The sequence below is a fragment of the Triturus cristatus genome, chromosome 3_1 (assembly GCF_964204655.1).
Source record: "Triturus cristatus chromosome 3_1, aTriCri1.1, whole genome shotgun sequence".
NCBI lineage: Eukaryota > Metazoa > Chordata > Amphibia > Caudata > Salamandridae > Triturus > Triturus cristatus.
In genome coordinates, this window is record NC_140583.1 from 216388333 (window position 1) to 216407128 (window position 18796).

The 18796-nt window shown below is 42.9% G+C and overlaps 1 protein-coding gene across 1 annotated transcript in view; it reads left to right on the forward strand.

Moving 5' to 3' along the window:
• The window catches only part of ETFA (electron transfer flavoprotein subunit alpha), a 300814-nt gene that overhangs the window by 42439 nt on the left and 239579 nt on the right, over nucleotides 1–18796 (forward strand). Inside the window, exon 3 of the mRNA XM_085643692.1 lies at nucleotides 13114–13195. Within this exon, the coding sequence (XP_085499818.1) occupies nucleotides 13114–13195 (82 nt within the window). The remainder of the gene's footprint in view (nucleotides 1–13113; nucleotides 13196–18796) is intronic.

The window sequence follows — 18796 nt, forward strand, 5'->3', positions numbered from 1 at the left end:
GTGTGTGTACATACATGCACACACTTAAGAAAGGAAAGTGTTAATTTTGATTTGTACTTTTTTATTACAAGCAGAAATATTTTTAAACATGTTAATAGATGATCATAATAAAGACATTTGTTTCGATATAAAGTGAAATTCGTAAAATTAATTCCTTTTTTGTTTTAAGTTTTGGGGGGTGTGGGGTGGAACTCGATACCTTAGCAGATTTAGTCAGTATCCCTTCTGTCTATTCTTTGGGCTACACAGTACTTCGGTTGCCAATACTTATTAGACATAATCTAAATGGAAAATAACCTCTCTTTATCCACAATTATGTAACCATTTTGATATTTTACAAAAATATTTAATGTCACATATATCCTTCGATAATTTGGGACTCTTAAGGTCCGCTAGTCAAAATTGGGCGTAACAGAGGACCAAACACATAACTTCTAAGGTCAACAATCCTTGTTTTTAGGTCTCGCCTGACCCAGCGCATGCGCTGGTCTGGCGACACTTATTGAGAGGGCTCCAAAAAGTGCTACCAGGCCAGTCTAGAGTTACAGTGCATGTGCGCGGGCGCGCGCTCTGTGCTTGACCGCGATTACTTTCACTTTCGCGGCCGCACGGCCGCTTTGCATAGCCAATAGGTCTCGCTTTTGGGACCTTATAAGTATTTAGTTATGCAACTGTTGCATGGCTAAACACTTATAAGGTCCCAAAGGCGAGACCTATTGGCTATGCCAATGCTTGTTATTAATTGCATCACACAGTCCCTTAATGTTGAGTCATAAACACTTTAGTAACCTAATTCATAAATAGTTCATATACTATAGTTATTGAGAACCTGACACACTTGGGTGAATTGCTAACAAGTCTGATGCATTTATAAATAGTAATGCATTAGAGCAGAGTAATAATTTAATTTAAATGAAGATTAATGTTTATAATACAGCACATGTAGTGCCCTCTAATCCTATGCCCAATTTGCTAAAGATAAACACAAAAAGTGTTCAGTTATTACACTTTTAATTCAAAGATCATTTTACACAAAGGAAATGGGGGAATAGAGCCTAATGGTTTGTTGCAAATAAAACATGTAACGTATTACTTCTGAAGGATGTTACACAGCCAATATGTTTACTCACTTCCACACCTACCTCTGCATCCAAACTGTAGTGGGGCATAGAAAGCTAAACCCGCAATGGATTGATTACCCGAATTGCAGTCCTACAAATCTCATCACTGTTCCTATAGCCATTCACATACCACTAGAATTTGGTGATCCAGACTGAAATGTATGGATCTTAACGCAAATCAGTTGCAAATCACTGTCCTGATTAGAGAGACCATCCTATCATATGATATTGATATCCCGTCTCGTATGGAGACTTGGTCAAATGAAGCTTCTGAATCTCTGATTGACATACTGATCCCATCTGACTTCCAATAAACGGACTACTTCGACAGGGACGTTCTTGTTGAGGAGTCAGTCATCCATAGAACCCCATCCAGCTAAATTGCTTCAAAACCGAAAATGTCTTCACATTTGAGCTCATGGGGTCAAAATCAGCGCGGCTGAAGCAACTCCTTCAAAAATATGTTCTATATCGAGGGACCACCAAGTGTTTATCTAACAGCTGATAAAACTCGTCACTCAACAATCTTTTATCCACCAACAGCTTCTTCACAGGGGACTTCAACCGTCACTAGAATGACCTCCCAGATTCTCACAACATCGCAGCTAAGCAATTTACCAAAGAACTGTGACTTGACTAATTTCTGCACAGGCCCTAGCTATGCAAAAGGATCCTTTTTAATTGAAATTGAAGGGGTCATAGCTATAGAATCCCAATTACCGGACGACTAGTCAGACCCCCACCTCTTTCTGTTCTATATATTTCTGCTGTCTTGTATAATTTTCCCCTTTAAAAAAAAAAATCACTCTGACAACCCCCAGATGCAGTATATACTGTTTCACCTGCATAAATGGAAAGTTAAAAAAATAAAGGAATATAATTTCTTCATTGGTGATTCTTACCACCAATGTACTTACCTTTAAATATAAGGCTAATTTACTTAATGATCAAGAAGCATGAGTAAACCTATTCAGCACCAATACCAGAACCAATTGATCTATCTAATGAGCACCAATCCTTTGGTTATAGCAAAGTAGTAGAAAGAGAATTTTTGATGCTTGTAGTTAATAATCGATATAAGGCTTACTCTTTGTCTCTTATTATTAACCTTTGCACAGGTTGCACGCAAGTGAAGTAGGCAAAACGAAAAGTTAGCCCATAACTCACGCAAAGCGTTGCTAATGGCAAGCATCCAAAAAGTGGTTGCATTCGGTCACGGTACAGTTGCACTTAGCGTTCTCTGTGTACTACCACAAGATGAGCAGCCATTGCATAGCAGGAGAAGAAGAATCCGGATTCCACCAGCTAGCGCCAGTAATAATGGGAACCCTCTGAAGACTCTAGAAAAAATAGAATGAATAAAAGCTGGTATTACTCCAAATATCATCTGAAAAGAGGGCACAAGACTGGATCCCACAAGCTTAAAAAGATGAGCAAGGCCTTTGGTATCAGACGCATCAAATATTTGATGTATAAGCTCCCCAAAGTGAAGTGGGAGGTTCGTGTTTATAAGTGACTCAATCTCGCTAGATGTTTTATCCACCTGCAATTGGAAGGTCTCTCGAGCCGAAGTGAGAGCCACTTCTTGTTGAAACAATAGCGCTTTGAGTCTGCTTAATTTGTTGAAATCTGTTTTCAAAGTCCGAATGGAAGGCCAAATTGAACTATCTACTCCCGTGCGGGGGCGGCAAAAAACATTGCTTCCACAAATAACACGTTGTGAAACTGTTACAATAAACAGGATTCCTGCGCGTAGAACACAGCAGTTGTGGTTATTCAAAATAAGATAACTGCCGTTAGTAAGCAATGTAAAAGCAGGAATTATTTCCAGGACGGGAGTTCCTTTAAAAAACACAAGCAAGATTAGGCGCGGATACATTACAAGCACCGTGCAACTTAATTTAACAGATTAGGGAATGTCCTACTGTGGAGTCGCAGTCCTCCCATGTTAGGAAAACTTCCTTATCCTCCCGTTTCTGTAAGTGAAAGGTAGGGACCAATTGGGAAATGTTTCATGCAATATTTAAACTGAAACAGCGAAAATGGGAGAGAGATAACACCATGAATTAACCTTACAGCTGAATCTGTCTCTGTCACAGAGAATGGCAAGAGCTCTAATCATTCAAAGTGTAATAGCATGTATGTAGCATCTTTCATGGACATAAATCTCTGTTTATCGGTTAGATTAAATGGTAAAAACAAAGCAGAAGCATTCAAATTATCCCAAGGGACTTTTCCCATTTTGAGAGTCTGTAACATCCATGCAAATTGCATCACTGATTGTAATTGATTTTGACCATGATATAACACAGATAATTATTCTGAACAATATGAATAAGAGATGAAAAATATTATCCAAGATATAAATGCGTGAAGACAGTGTATTGTGTGAGTTAGAATAAATTTGGAATGAGATGACACCTGCAATTTAAAGAAATAGGATTCTGGATAGGACGTGTAATATTCAATGAAATAGGGGAACATATTCCTAAGGGGTTTAGAACTACCCTGTAAGGGTGTTGGATAATGTTCCCATTGCGTGTGAGTAAAAACAGGTCTTAACGTGTTTGTTTTGTGTAAGAAATGATGCCCATAGTGTTGATAACAGAAAAAATCTGAATAATTGGCAGAATACAAATATAAATCTTCAGCATCAAAAGCAGCATAATACTTTAAATCAGAAAACAATGAATGTACTGCTTGTACATCCCAATCATCAGAATGTATGTCCTGTGTTACCACATCCCCCAATGAAACGCAAAAGACGTATGGTATCTTGAGGACTTCCGTTGGGCCGTAAATTTCGAATGCTACTTAATCCCAGACGATTCCATCTGTAACCGGGAAAGCTGAAAATTTCACAAGAGTGATCACGTTTCATGTTTTTGAGGATGTATGAGGGGCCAGAATTCCATCGACCAACTTCATAGCAGAACGTTCCGGCAAATAATGACCATTAATGAGCAAGAAAAATACTGTCACAAATCCATTCGACATGAAGAGGAAAATCAGGATAAGTACCTACCAGATGTAGGTCCAGGGCGGGAAGATGTTGAATACACCGGATTCAAAGAGGTAGCGTTGCATGAAACTGCAGGAGTTACACTAATCAGAATCGGCCAGATGGTGTAGTTTGACACTGTGTACTGAAATATATCTGTTGTCTTTTCGACCAGGCAAAGGTGGTAGAATTACTGTACGAGTACCCCTCAATCCAAGTACTGGAACCGGTGCATGTTAAGAGGGACCAAATTCTTTTTTGTTCTCCAGCTTTTCTCTCACCAGATCACTAATCTTAGGAAGCTAGCCGGCGACTGGAATCAGCAGTGCTGTATCAGTGGAAGATGGTAAATGTTTATTTGCGTAGCTGTCATCGGTCTTTTGTAGGTCCTGTAACAAAGTAGAATGATTATCTGCGGCAAAGGTTGTGGCAGCCACCACAACGTCTAGACCATCAAGGTCTGGCACAAACATTTGAATGCCAAAGAGCATCTCGTATGGGGTCCGTCCACCCAGAGATCTTCCAGGGAGATTTTTGAGTGCACGTTGAACTCCATACAAATGAGTCAGCCAGTTCCTGCCAGTACCGAAGACCCTAGCTGTCAAAGATTGCTTTAAGTCACGGTTCATTCGTTCCACTATAGAATTGCCCTCATGCCTGTATGGACACAAAAACTGCACCAGCATCCCCATCGACTTCATTGCGTCCTTTTACGCCTTAGAGGCAAACGCTGGACCTTGGTCAGAATGGAAGGTGCCACAGGCAAACATCCCGACAAAGACACGTAAATCTCTAATGACATTTCGAGCATCAGCACTGCGTTGTGGCCAAACCCAAAGGAATCTAGTGCACAAATCAATTGCAACAAAAATGTATTTATATGCAGTATCAGAAAACAATGGACTGCAGTGATGAAGATATACACAGCCACATGGCTGATCGGAAATACACCGCGTTGTTTGTGGTGGGCGTGAGACCGTAGATGGTTTGATTTGCTGACAAATGTCACACAAAAGTACATAATTAGGGGTCTGTTTATATACACCACGCCACGAGTAACGTTGCTGTAAAATAGAGACAGTCGCAGACACTCCGGCATGTGCAGAAGCCATGCCTTTGTGTGCGGCTATGATCAAAGCAAGTCTGCGGTCCATGTTGGGAATCAGCCGATCCCCAACTGATGGAATTTTAGCATAAGGAACCTGTACAGGAGATAAATGATGAGTTATTCGAAGTGAAGCCCTGCGGATAAGCAGTTCCATCCTTCGTAGCAGCTATAGCTGCCAAAATGTCACTATCTATCTTTGTCATGGATCTTGTAACTGCTGCAACGGAACACGTAGCTACTGCAGATTTGGCTGCCTCGTCAACCAAAGAATTACCAACAGCATGTGCTCCCACACGCAGATGGCCAAGAGTATGTGTAACCTGTGTGAATGGCAGACGTTCTTTAAGTTCTACCGCTCGAACCCAAAGCGTTATATGCTTTATTGCGCTGCCTTCAGAGTCTCGATAGTCATTCTGAGACCAAAAGAATAAGTTGTCATTAAAAGACTGAACACAGTAGTAAGAATCGCATACAATAAGAGTATTCACATTAGGATAAGCAAACTCAAGAGCTAGAACAAGAGCACACAGCTCCGCCAATTGCGCTGTACAGTCCCCAAGTGCCTGTGTATGCACTATGCAAGACTTAAATTCACCATTTACAATTGAACCAGCCACAGTAGCGCAAGCAGCTGAATAAGCCGAGTCATTGGTATAAATGATACATTCGTACTTATCCAAAGGAAGCAATGACAACGGAGGAGGATGGACATGTTCATACTGTAAAAACTCCTGTGTCTGAAGAGCAGGATCAAAGATAAACGTGACATCAACCGATGGCAAAGAAGTAGCCCATTGTATCCAACGGGGATGTAGTGCCTTAGAGTTGGCTACACTTGCCTTAGTCTCTGCTTCTAAAGCATGGAGAGGTGTGACCATAAGAATGTGTTTTCCCTGTGCCAGCAAGCGTTCTCTCAGAATCGCGATTTGGACCGCCGTCAACTTTTCAACATTCGAAAACCGCATTTCAGCCGATGTGTACAAATGTGATTTGTATGCAATAGGTACCGCGTCTCCCTCATTTAACGTGAAGTAATGGAAACCCACTGTCCCCATTACTTTACGTATTACCAGGTCCATGGTTTTATCACGCGTCAACAAGTAATTAGTTGCAAGCAGATCTGATTGCAAAGATTGCAGAAAAGTGGTATGTTTTGGAAGCCAGCTGGCAGAAGAATATGTTGGTTGTATCAACGCATAGAGCGGTTTGATACGCTGGGCATAATTTGGGATGTATGTCCTCCCGAAATTTAAAAATCCCAGCAAAGACTGAAGCTTCTACAGTGTAGACGGAGGTTGCAATTGTGCACGTTTTTCAGAAAGTGTGGGGCTAAGCCCCTACCTTAATTATTGAGCTCGTACCCCAAAAAGAGCACCGTAAAAAAAGCGATGTGTGACTTTGCAAAATTGAATTTGTATCCATAGTCGGCAAAAGATAAAAAGATGCGGTTGACTCAGACAAGACGCGGTATCAGTTTGTCATCCGTCAGATAAATATCATCAACGTACGAGAACGCAGCAGGGTCTATGCTGTGTAATAAAGACACAACATGTGCAGCGAAAGGCTATTATAATACCCCATAGGCAAACGCGTTCATTTTTTCAGATTTCCAACGGCGGTTAATGCTGTCAAGTCACGGCTCTCAGGAGCCATGTTGTGACTATAGAAACCATTGGCTATATCCAGTGTTGTCTTATATTCTTTTACAAATAATTTTGTTCACCAGCACAGAGCTGTGTGTGTTCTGTACCGCAAACTTACGACCATGCCTATTAAATTTCGATAATCCAATACAATGTGGTACAAACCATCCGGTTTCGATACCAGAAAAAAGAGGATTATTCATCGGTGATACACAGGATTCAATCACTCCTTGATACTCCAACTGAATTAAAATGTCACAAACGGGAGGCTAAGCCTCTCGTCTGATTGGATATTGCAGCTGTGTCTGTGGCATAGACCGTAACGGTATCTCATGTGTCGGTAAATCTCTATCCCAGCCCACCTGATTACTGTACACCGCCAGGGCAAGGGCCAAAGCCCACTCAGATGCGTTACCTTTGCATGTTCCTCAGGGACGTAACGCGAAAAACTCGAAGTATCACATCCTCCCCTCTAGAAGCGGCTAGTACAAATGGTAGAGGCCAACAAAATGTCGAATGATGAGGTGATATTTTCTCAGAACACCGCCGTGATTTTATGTTGTATAACACCTTCAATTTGGAAGATAATTTCAGAGTCTATCCAGAGGGGGCAACTCGTGTATCTGCTGTTTCCACTGTAAATAAATCTATTAGTTGCTGTCGCCTCCAGACAGGGACGCAGTGCTTCCCACACTATGGTAACCTCCGCTGCGCTGTCGAGCAGAGTCACCGTCCAAGTCCAATCTAGAAGCTGTGTTCTCACTGTCTGAGGCATATTTCGCTGTTATAGCGGCAACCTACTTTTTCTGATATAGGGGTCGAAAACGAGGCAGTTCCTCTTGTTTGGCTTTAACGCCAAACTGTCGAGGTTGATCCCGTTCCTGCTTTGTGGTCGGACCTTTGCCACGACCTACTAGATAGTCCGATGTGTCCTGTAAAGAACAAGGAGAGCGCTGATCAGGGACTTGAAATCTATCAGGAGTCTTAATTTTCGGGCAAGTCATAAGTACGCTAAGTAGACTGGGGTGTCGGTGAACCAGCACGCGAACCCTTCTTCTGTTGTTGCTGCCCCTGTTTTTTATTTCTACAGTTCTTTTTAGGAAAGAACGGGCGCCCATCTTTATCAGGCTGGGTTTTTAGTTGAATTTGAGCTTGAGTCTGTGTTTGAGTGAAAGGCTTAATTCCCAGACTATTGCGCCCTAAGGTTTTATAAGCTTTAGCAATAATCTTTGGCAATTCGCGCTGCTTGTCTGCGTTCACAACAGCCTCCAAGTGTCGTGCCACTTGCAAACCTACAGCATCACCCTTAACATTAGCAAGGATAATATCACAAACAATATCGAACCCTCCCACCATTCCCATTCCCAACTCCAGGGCCTCCTCTGCTCCATGTTCCTCTTGAACTCGTTTAATCACGGAAGGGAGAACGATCATTGAGGGGGTGCCGAAACACATTGAATAAACCGCTGCAAACACTACCCGAAGTATTACAATCCGCCAATTCGGGAACTAGTCCTTTAGGTAGACTCATGGTCAGGATCCTGTGTTTCTCCACAGACGTGTTATTTGGAAAAAACAGCTACGAGTTATGCAAACATTTCAGCATGCCAATAAGGAAGTTCGTCCTTATTTTATGGACACTTGCCCATCACTGAATTAATCATGACGGGACTGATGATTACACCACCAGGTCCCGTTGGTTGCGCAGCAACTCCAGGTGGACCCACCAGGAAGTTACTCGACATGAACTGAATAACCGCTCTATGTATACGTATCAATGAAGTATGCAATACATGTAGCTCCGTGACTGTAGCATTAAGATAATTTTGTTGTGTGGGTATACCCAGCCAAAACGGACCGAGTGGCCCCATCAATTGATATGGGGCCTAAACGGACCGGTGTCATAGGGTGAGGAAGGGCGCCATTAAACCATATTGTGTGTTGCCAAGCCGTTAATGGAACTTCGAGAGATCTATAAGGTCGATAATTCTGCAGTAGGGCAGTGGCAGTATACTCATGAAATAAATCCTCTGTGTCAGCGACTGCCGCAAAGGTGACCCAAGAATAAAATACCTTGAAGCGGTGAGCTGCATCCACTTCAACAACAAAAATAAGCGCAACACCAGCAGCAGGGACTCCATATTGAGTCAAATAAGCAGTGACTGGTGCGCGGTTAGATGGCGCTATGGCAACCGCCATAACGAAAGAAAAAAGTGAAACAACCTTCTTGCGGCAGTGCACCACTGGGTTAAAAAGAAAATGAAAGACCTTTTAAAATTCAAGCTTGAAAAAACCTATAAAATATATCAATATAGGAGGCTACACTGTCACAACCGTCTATGGAAACAGAAGTGAGGGGATTGTGGACAAGCACAAGCACCACTCAGATAAGAACCAGACCAAACGTTGGCGGCGCCATGTTGCGGGGATTCTGCACATACACAGAACTATGCGCAGGAAAACAGGACCTTGGTGTATAGGGGCTGAACCTTCCTACCACCTTAATACCTAAAATCCCCAAACCGACTAGCTATAGTGTCTCATTCGTTCTCCTACATAATCATGAAGCTCCACTGATTACACAACCCAGAACACAACACTCCCGTCTCTCTCAGGAATCGTGGTAGCAAGACCTACCTTTTCGTTCACTCACTCTTGTCCACAATAAAAATGGTCAGTCACTGAATAGTTCAAAATGTTTATTTTAACTATTGTGCTCTATTATGCAGTATACGAGCCACTACCAGCAGCGGAATGCATAAACCTAAAACAGTTGGCATTGTTACAATCCCATAGAATATAAAGGGGGATTTCATCGTATACAGACAGTGGATAAAGGACTATAAGGCCTAACCACTCTCCCCTTGGCAAGGTGAAGTTTTATTATATATAGGAAGATCTCTGGGCTTTGGCAGCAGACCCCATACCTTAGTGCCTGTGATGTGCTCTTCAACCTAAAATGGGATTTACTTTGACAAAAACGTATGATTTGGCATCATGTAAGGCTTTGCTGAGTTGATGCCCTTTATTGTGGTTATTCTTTAGTTCTCCTTTTATAAGCTATTAGATGGAAAGTAGTCCTTCATGCATTATACAGTGGAGACATTTTGAATTTAGACTTCAATGTGAGTAGGGCCAAGCTAGAGTATATTTGTGTGAAAAAGTATTGCATTTTCCCTATAATCCATTGCTTCAAGCATTGAGAGTTCAATAGGGTTTGAGGGCCCCCCTTATGTCCTGCTAACTCAAACATGAGTTATATTAAACATTTGGGATGAAACTGATCTAAACCGCATGGAGCGGACTTGGATGACCTTGGGACTGGCAATAGCCAAACACAACATTGCGCGCCTCCTTGGTGTGGTGCAGGTACCAGCATTGGGAGACCAGAAACTGGGCATGGACTGATGTATGCAGCCTGAGAAGGTGATATATGAAGGCCGGGTCTGTCCTCGCAAAGGGCAAACATCTGGAGAAAATAGAATGATTATAGGAGGGATTCGTGTACTTTCCTCACTCAGGCTGGCTGCAATATGTTACACTCTCATTGCTCCAATTTAAATGCCATGAATTGTGATGCTGGGGAACGGGAAGCAGGGAATAAGAGTATTGTTTAATGCTGTGAAATCCACACTTTTGCAATGTCGGTGACTTACGTTTTGTGGCAAATGGCCTTTCTATTGTTTGCCATGGTTCTAAGAAAAAAAGAATCTGTAAAAAAAAAATATATATATATATATATATATATATATATATATATTTTAAATTAATTTCTATATAGTCTGAGAGTAGTTCTTTCTAAACTCACAACTGGATCCAATTCCCATTTACAGTTGTCGAGGAATAACATAAATCTTGTCATATCTGAGTTACAATCTCACGAATTTCTTTGAAGTAGTTAACTGTGAAAATGGATCTGTGTGTATTTAAGCAAGAAACAAGGCGGGTTTTTTTCTTTAATCGCTGATTGGATAATTCAGACCTTTCTCAAACCTTCTCGATTTGAAGCTATGGCTGGGGAATCTTTACTAGAAATTTCAATTAAATACGCTTTGTAAATTGACAGATCTGGCTCCTTCAATCACAGCTAATAATTGGCATTGTACTTGTGGATTAAATGTTCAGTTAGACTTTTGCCACGTTTTATTAGATTGCTTTTCGTTTGTCTTTTTGTAGAATTTGTGTCAGTTCTTTTCAAAGTATAATAGTTTTAAATATTTTTAATAGTGCAGATGCTATGAAATGTTTAGCCCAATTGTCGTTTTCAGAAACAATTGTTGCTCTTGGAAAATTGTTAATGATGCTGAGGAGTTTGTATTAGTATGTATAATTAATATACAATGTTGAAGCATAACTGTTAGACTGTCTTATATCCAGTGTTTTAAAATTAATTGGTTCCATTGTAAAATAGTTAGAAAATACATACATTCGATATTCACATTGGTAAGTGTGGCTGGTATTTAAAAGAAAAGCAGCTAATTTGTTAAAAATTACTGGGATCAAAGATTAGAAAAATACCAAAAGTCAGCACAATAACTTTAGGAGAGGGTGCAGAGTATTTGTTTGTAAAATGTAGTGAAGTTCTCAATAGGTCTTCTGGAAGACTAGGCTGGCTGCTGTTTCGTACTCACTTTATATCACTGATGAATGTGTGTTTGTTCTGATTGGGCAAGCAGAGAAAGGTGTGTTCGCTTGAGCTCAGTAAACATTGATCCAGAATAATTACAGCTAAAATGTAAGGCATCCCAAAAATCTATTAAAAAAACGGCAGGTGGTGCTGAAAGGTATGTAATGTTGTTTTATGTAATTATCTCAGTCTGTTTTGTAGAAGCTTAATATTGCAGCAACATAGTATAGTTTGTGGGAAGTGTAATATTATTTGCAAAACTGGGTTTTATAAATTGACGATTGCAAACCTCAGGTGTGGTCGAAAACCCTTTAAAATAAAACTTGAACTAGAACCCTATAGGAATGCTGTCATTGTCTCAGCAAATCAGAAATGTTGGCACCAACGATGGGTTGTCTACATTTCAAATCCAACGATAGTGTGAATCAGTGACATGAAGCACATTTGGACATTTGTCATGTTATATAAAAGTTGTACTTGGGCACTAGTACTAGTTTCATGGCACTAGGTGATTAATAAGAAACCTCAATATAGCATTGCAGAAGGAAGTAACCCATCTACAGGAAAAAGCCTGTTTTTAGTGGACAGTAGAAAGCTAACAAGGTAGGGATAGACTGAATTGCACGGAATAGAGTCCCATAATCTGGGAACCGAGGCTTCACGTCCCCTAGGCTCCTTGTTACGTTTGATATTTGAAGAAGAGAAAAATATGGGGAAACAAGCAAAGAGTAGAATGATCAGGCTGATGAAGAGTGGTGACCACCAATGTATAGCTATAGTATATAAAACACACTCAAGGGCACCAGATGCACAATGGGAAGCCAGTGGCGCTTCTCCAACATCAGGGTAGCCTAGGAAGAGTAAGGGGCCCGGCCAACCAACTAGCTCCCTAGGCCTGAATCATCGGACAACAAAATTCACAACTCATTTGGAGCCGTAAATAAAGGGCATTGGATCAGTCTGGCCAAGAATTTGCGACATTCGCCGTGATCTGCTTTTCTGTTTATGTTCAATTAGGAGAAAAGATGCTAACCACTAGGGGCAGTCCTAATCTGCATAAAATTTGTGAAAATCCTTTTAAAATTTTCAAACTCATGCAAATATAGACATTATTCATATTTTTTTAGACCAATGTCCATAATTACGTAACTCGCTATACTTATTTTCAGCATTTCTCAAGTATGAAAAAAAATTAAATGCACTTCATGGATTCCTTGCATCCACTCGCGTATCTCTCAGTACAACTACATTGTGTAGGTCCTTCGATCAAAATCCCTGTGCCACTCGTGTCTCTCCTTCCACCTGACAGTTTCTTCTAGCAGCTTTCTATGTCCTGACGTTAGGACAACTTCCATCTTGCACCCTTCCTCAGGTCACACTTTCCACGCTTGTGCATCTAATACCACAGTCATTGGGCAATTACACGTAGGTAACTTGCGATTTCCATTTGATTGCATATTCATTAATGTGTAAAAAAAACTCAGTTTGTCATATTGCTGACTCAGACAATTGTATGCCTCCATTTTCTTTTGGGTGGCAACTAATTGTGTTGAATTGGGCATTTTGTATATGTATGTATTGCATGTTTGAATAAAACCTATTCTTTTTTGTAGGTTACAGAAGAACTAAGGAAAGTGCAGGGCGTTTCAAAAATATTTGTAGCTCAGCATGATGCATACAAGGGGTTCCTGCCTGGTGAGTTCAAATGCTGTAAATGTCTATGCTTGTAAGGTAGCTCCAATGGGTTTTATGTGTTTGTTGTCACAGGTTCCTAGTGCAGTAGGTTGATTACATATTTCCTACTGCATAATTGTGGCCCTGACAATGAGAAATATGCAATGGATATATGGCTGCCAAGTTTCAGTTTTCTCATATGCACATTTCCATGTTTTGAGTGTGCGTTTGTGTGATATCTTAATTCACTGTGTGACACTTTGATACACACTATTGTGATTTGAATAATGTATGATGATAATGCAAATTACTCCACCGCCCTCCTTACTGCAAGAGGGTTGATCGTTGGCATACCTATGGAGCACTCCTGATGAACAGCTTTCAGAGCCAGTTGGGCAGTGGTATGTGTTGCAGAGTTGGTAGGATGTACCCCTTGCCCTATCAGATTGGTGCCAAGAAAACAAAGACTATATGTGACACCCTCAGCCAGTCCCATATTTGTAGCATTTGTTTTGGTGGTCTGGGACTTTGAAGCGGACTGATCTTGGCTAAATCAGAATACTTTCCAAAGGTCAGTCACTCCTCACACACTGTCTCTTGGCAGGTAAGGTATATATAGGTTGGGTTTTGCCCACTGTGTAACCAAGGTCCTGTGCAGAAGAAGACTTTGAACTGAGACAGACAGACTAAGTGTACACAGCAAGAACACGGACACAAGCCAGCTGGAGCGCAAGAGGACAATGAGCCAAGTTTCTGTGGACAAAGACATGTTCACATCTGCCCTGTGACGTTACCTCTAGCAAATTCGGAAGACCAAGCCAACAGCCCTCGCAGACCTCATCAATGGCAAATTTTTGCCATCGTCAAAGAGGTCATCAAAGCTGGAGCCACTTCTACCAACATCAACACCTCTGCAACTGTCTATCAGACTTCTTCTGACACAAAATCACATCCATGTTCTGCAGCTTCGACCAGTAATTTGACCCCTTTGACCTCACAGCAAGTCTTCCCATCTCGGACGAAAAACAGACCCTGGCCACGTGGCCTGCCAACACCACAGAGGAAATCGGCGCTCCCATGAAGTCTATCCACCTCAGAGTCCTGTTGGACCCCCACCATCACCATGCCTTCAACAATTGACACCCCCACCCCCTTCACTCCTATCGAACACCTCCATCAACTCATCCACCTTTGCGAAACCTTGGAAACAGGTCACAGTCACTGCCCTAATCATGAAACTCTTAGCAGACCCAACCAAGTTCATCAACTACGAACTGATCTCCCTTCTGCCATACCGGCGAAGGATTTAGAGAAACTCATCAGCGGACACTTCACCAATAACCTCGTCAATCAGCTGCTCCCATACGCCACACAGTGGATTCTGACCAAACTACAGCACGGAAACAGCACCTATCACCACAACAGACCGATGAATCATCCTGGACAGGTGACAGACCGCTGCTGTCGCAACCCCTTTCAGAGGGCCACAGGGCACGGAGGCGTTACTATACTCAGCCGTGGTGGATAAGGCGTTTTACTCCTGATTTCCGAGGCCCCAACCTACTATGGACCGTGCTAAACTGTCCTGCCCTTCTGTACTTCCTTGGAGGAGGGGGTGTAGATACAGGTCAGTGAACACGACTCATACCTCAAAGAGCAAACCGTACAAACAATAGCACAATGTCCAGCCACATGCTTGCTTTTATAAGAAAAGTAGTATTTTATTTTTAACTCTACAAATGCAAGGAAGTATGACGTTCAAAAGGAGCAACACAATCCCCTTTGAGGTCGGGGCTCTAGTATTCGTCAGGCAAATCCCTATCCCACCTCATTCGTGTAATCTGTTTGGGGTTACTCCCCGTTCATTGGTGGTCACATCCAGAGAATGCAAACTATTAGGCTGTACTCAAGAGTTCTCCCTTTGACTCATTAGGAATTTAGTCAGTTGTGTCTATGATGCAGCAGCACCGTTAGCAGCCAGTCCCCTGCAGCGCAAATGGCCCAGTTCACATCTTACAGGCTCTTGCAGCACGGGAGTGTACAGGGATGCAGTGGATGCCCTCAACGCGCACCTGCTAGTCTGGTTCAGTTTGGAGAAGTTGAGCTGCTTGTGGGCGACACTGCAGCACCTGGTGGCGCTGTCTCTCCTAAGTGGCAGCGGCAGAGGTCTCTCCGTTGTCAAAGCTGCTCGCCACTCGCAAAGACACTGTAATTTTACTTTGCTCAACGGAAGGTGGGGGGTGACATCCTTTCTTCGGCTCCAACTAGAGACAGCGAAGGTGCAACGTCGTCCCTTCATCTCCAGCAGTCCTCAGTGGTGAATTGGGGGCAGTTTCCTCATAGTGCGCGTCCAATCCACGAATCGCAGCCTCAGTTTCTCCTTTGGCATCATTGGCACCGGCAGCCTCTCCTGGCAGATGGGGTTGTCGCAGTACATGGTTATACCGGCGCAGACTCTTCTAGCACAAGCTCGACCCAGATGGTCACAAGTCTTGTTACTCCTCGAAGTGATACCTTTACCAGTGGCCCTCGCTGGCATATGGGGGCATCGCAGTGCAGCGGTACGGGTGTATCAAGACCCATACAGTGCTCAACACATGACTCAGTCTACAGTGGCCGTCTCCTGGTATACAGGGGTCGCCAAAAACAATCCTGCACTTGGGCTATGGCCTGATCGGTGCACAGCCAAATCCTCACATCCCACACAGGGAGTCCTCATTGTGGGGCTCCCCACTGGACCTAGCTCCCTCCAATACTCTCTTCTTCCTCACAGGGCATACTGATCCTGGCAAGCAGGCAGTTGCTGGTGCTCCAGGGCAGGTGATGCTGGTTTTCCACGGGGATATCTCCTCACCCAGCTGGCAGACTACCCAGCCTTGGCCCCAGGGGTGTAATACAGGCCCCAGGGGTGTAACACAGACCCCCACAGCTCCCACGCTGCAGGGGCCCCCCTCAGCACAATACTCTGGGTCAAGAGCTCCGTAATAAATCCAGAGTGGGGGCCCCTCTGTGTCCGTGGCAGGGGGACGCCCTCAACTTTCGTTACGCCACTGCTTGGCCCCCAGTCTTAGTCACAGGCTGAAGTCTTGCAGAGCTTCCCCTTCTCACAAAGCCTGTCTGGGTGCTTGGCAAATGACACATTTTTGGGGACTCAAACTCTCCTTCTTATAGTCAGACTGAACCCTTTTCTGATAGTCCTTTTCCAAAGACCAAATGTTTTATGTTGGAGTTCTACTTCTTTTGAAGTGGTCACTTCTTCCTTTCATGAAAGATGTCTGCCACAGCAGGCATGATTCCAAAGCAATTCATGGGATTGCCCAGAGATCACACCTGTATATCAGCCACAGTGATATGTGCATCAAAAGGTTAATCCCAAACCCCCAGCTTTACTCTTCATGTCCCATCTACCTTCCTGAAATGTGTCCAGGCCCCTTCCTTGGGATCTATTACTTAAACAAAATGAAGTCTTTTAAACTGTAAAGGTAGGTCTCTTCCTTTTTCCTCCCGTGTGTCCCACCCTGCTCACAGAAACTCATGATTACCCAAATCTGTCTGGGGGGGGATTCCTCTCTTCCTCATGTCTTCACCAGGCAGTCCTGGACTTCCCAAAATAGAACCCAGGGTCCTCCATGTAATGTACTATTACAAGCACACTTACTCATTGTACATCCACAGCACACTCTGTCCAGCACTGTTCCTCCATGCTTTGTAACCATACATGAACATATGCATTCAGCGCACACACATTGTCTGCGTGCGCTGTTCAGCACTGTAGCTTTTCTATCAATTTAACCAGGATGTGCTCTTTACAAGCACACCCTGCCAAGATGTACACTTGCTATGTGTGCACTGGCTGCACAGCACTTAACCCTTCATGTATTGTACTCCATGCAATCACATATGCACCCAGCACATGCTTTAATTGTGCATGTACTACACAGCACTATATCTCTCATATAATGTATTCCTTTCAGGCATACATACACCCAGAACATGTACTAGCTGCACTACACAGCTCTACTCTGTCCTTGTGCTGTGCCCTTTCCAGGCACACATACAACTAATGCAGAGTCACTACTTCAGTGCTGCGCGTCACTCCATATCTTCCTGGTGTAGGCTTAGGGTGAGTTAAGCATACAACAGCGGAACTTTTAAAATGTGAGTGAGTCTGTGGGCCTCACTCGAGTGACACAAGGTAAAAAGCTACTGATCACCACACAGTATGCTGTCACCACTGTGCTCGTGCTGCTTAAGGCGGTAGCTTTCCACCACTATGAGGGTAGTGCTTTGGGCACCCTTCCTGGTGCAACAAGACTGCAGGTCTATGTCATGTTGAATTATTTTTGTTCGCCTATGACACAAAATCAGCATTGGGGATCCAGACAGCAATACAGCTGGGCACTTCCGGGCCGGGGTACACATCTTTACCTTGCAGAGACACTATAAGGTTTTCTACACAGCTACTGCCAATCCTCCACAGTTGATTGTTCGATCACTTTCCTAGTTTTAATGGAACTTTGCAGACTTGTCCATAATATTGAAAGATCATGACGCTTGCTCCTTTTTGACACACAATCCTATTTCTATACAAGACTTTTGAGACTCTGAGCCACTGACCCTTCCAGGTTACATTCATGCAAATGCTATAAAGGGCAACTGCGGGGACAGGACACAGGAGGGATTGTGTGCTTTTCTCACAAACCCATTGGTCTGCAATTCTGACAGTATACATTCAGGTTCTGACAGTATTCGGGTAATCATTATAACTCTAAAAGAGGGTAGGAGTTCAGTTGTACCCATAGCTCTGATAAATGTATACTTTCACCCTAATGCTAAACTTAAAGGTGTGGCCATCAGACTATTGGAGGTAACCCTTACAGGTTTGCGAATCCAAATATCCAAATGTGTGCATTATACGTACGGGGAATTTCAACTTAAATCATGTCTATATCTCAGATGATCCGAAAGTCAGTCAGTTTGGCAAATGTTGGGAAGTTCCCTGGGCTCATCCTCCTGTACAATGTAGGGACTCGAAGGGTCACCAGTTAAGTAGGATGCTACATGCTTATAACCTACGCATCTTAAATGGAAGGTTGGATGGACACGTCCCTATGAAGTATACACACTTCTCCAAATTAAGGAATGCCAGTTCAGATTACACTCTAGTCTCTGTTGAATTTTTTGGTTGGTTCCCCGCCTTCACCATTATACCTCGCCTGAAAAGCGATCACGCCACCCAAATGATCTGTACATTTTATAGCCTGACCCGGCACACAACTGTTCAGTAAACCAGGGCTCCCTCTGGCTCGTATTCTTTGAGACAAATCAGGTAGTCCCCCATCATTAGCATACAAATAGACAACTGACTTGTTAATAGTGGTGTTCGGCACTATCTGCTGGCCATTTATGACCCGGGAAGCCCTCAGCAAAATGTATAACTCATTTGGGCTCATCTGGTAAATCTATGCCATACTTTTTCATACAATCCAACTGGCAGATTTTGTCCCAATCAAGGATTCAATGCACAATATGTGGATCACTGAGGAAATCAGAGATCTAAAGAAAAAACTAAATAACAAGGTTAAACAAGATGGGGCTCTCCCCTGAACTTGACTAATAGAA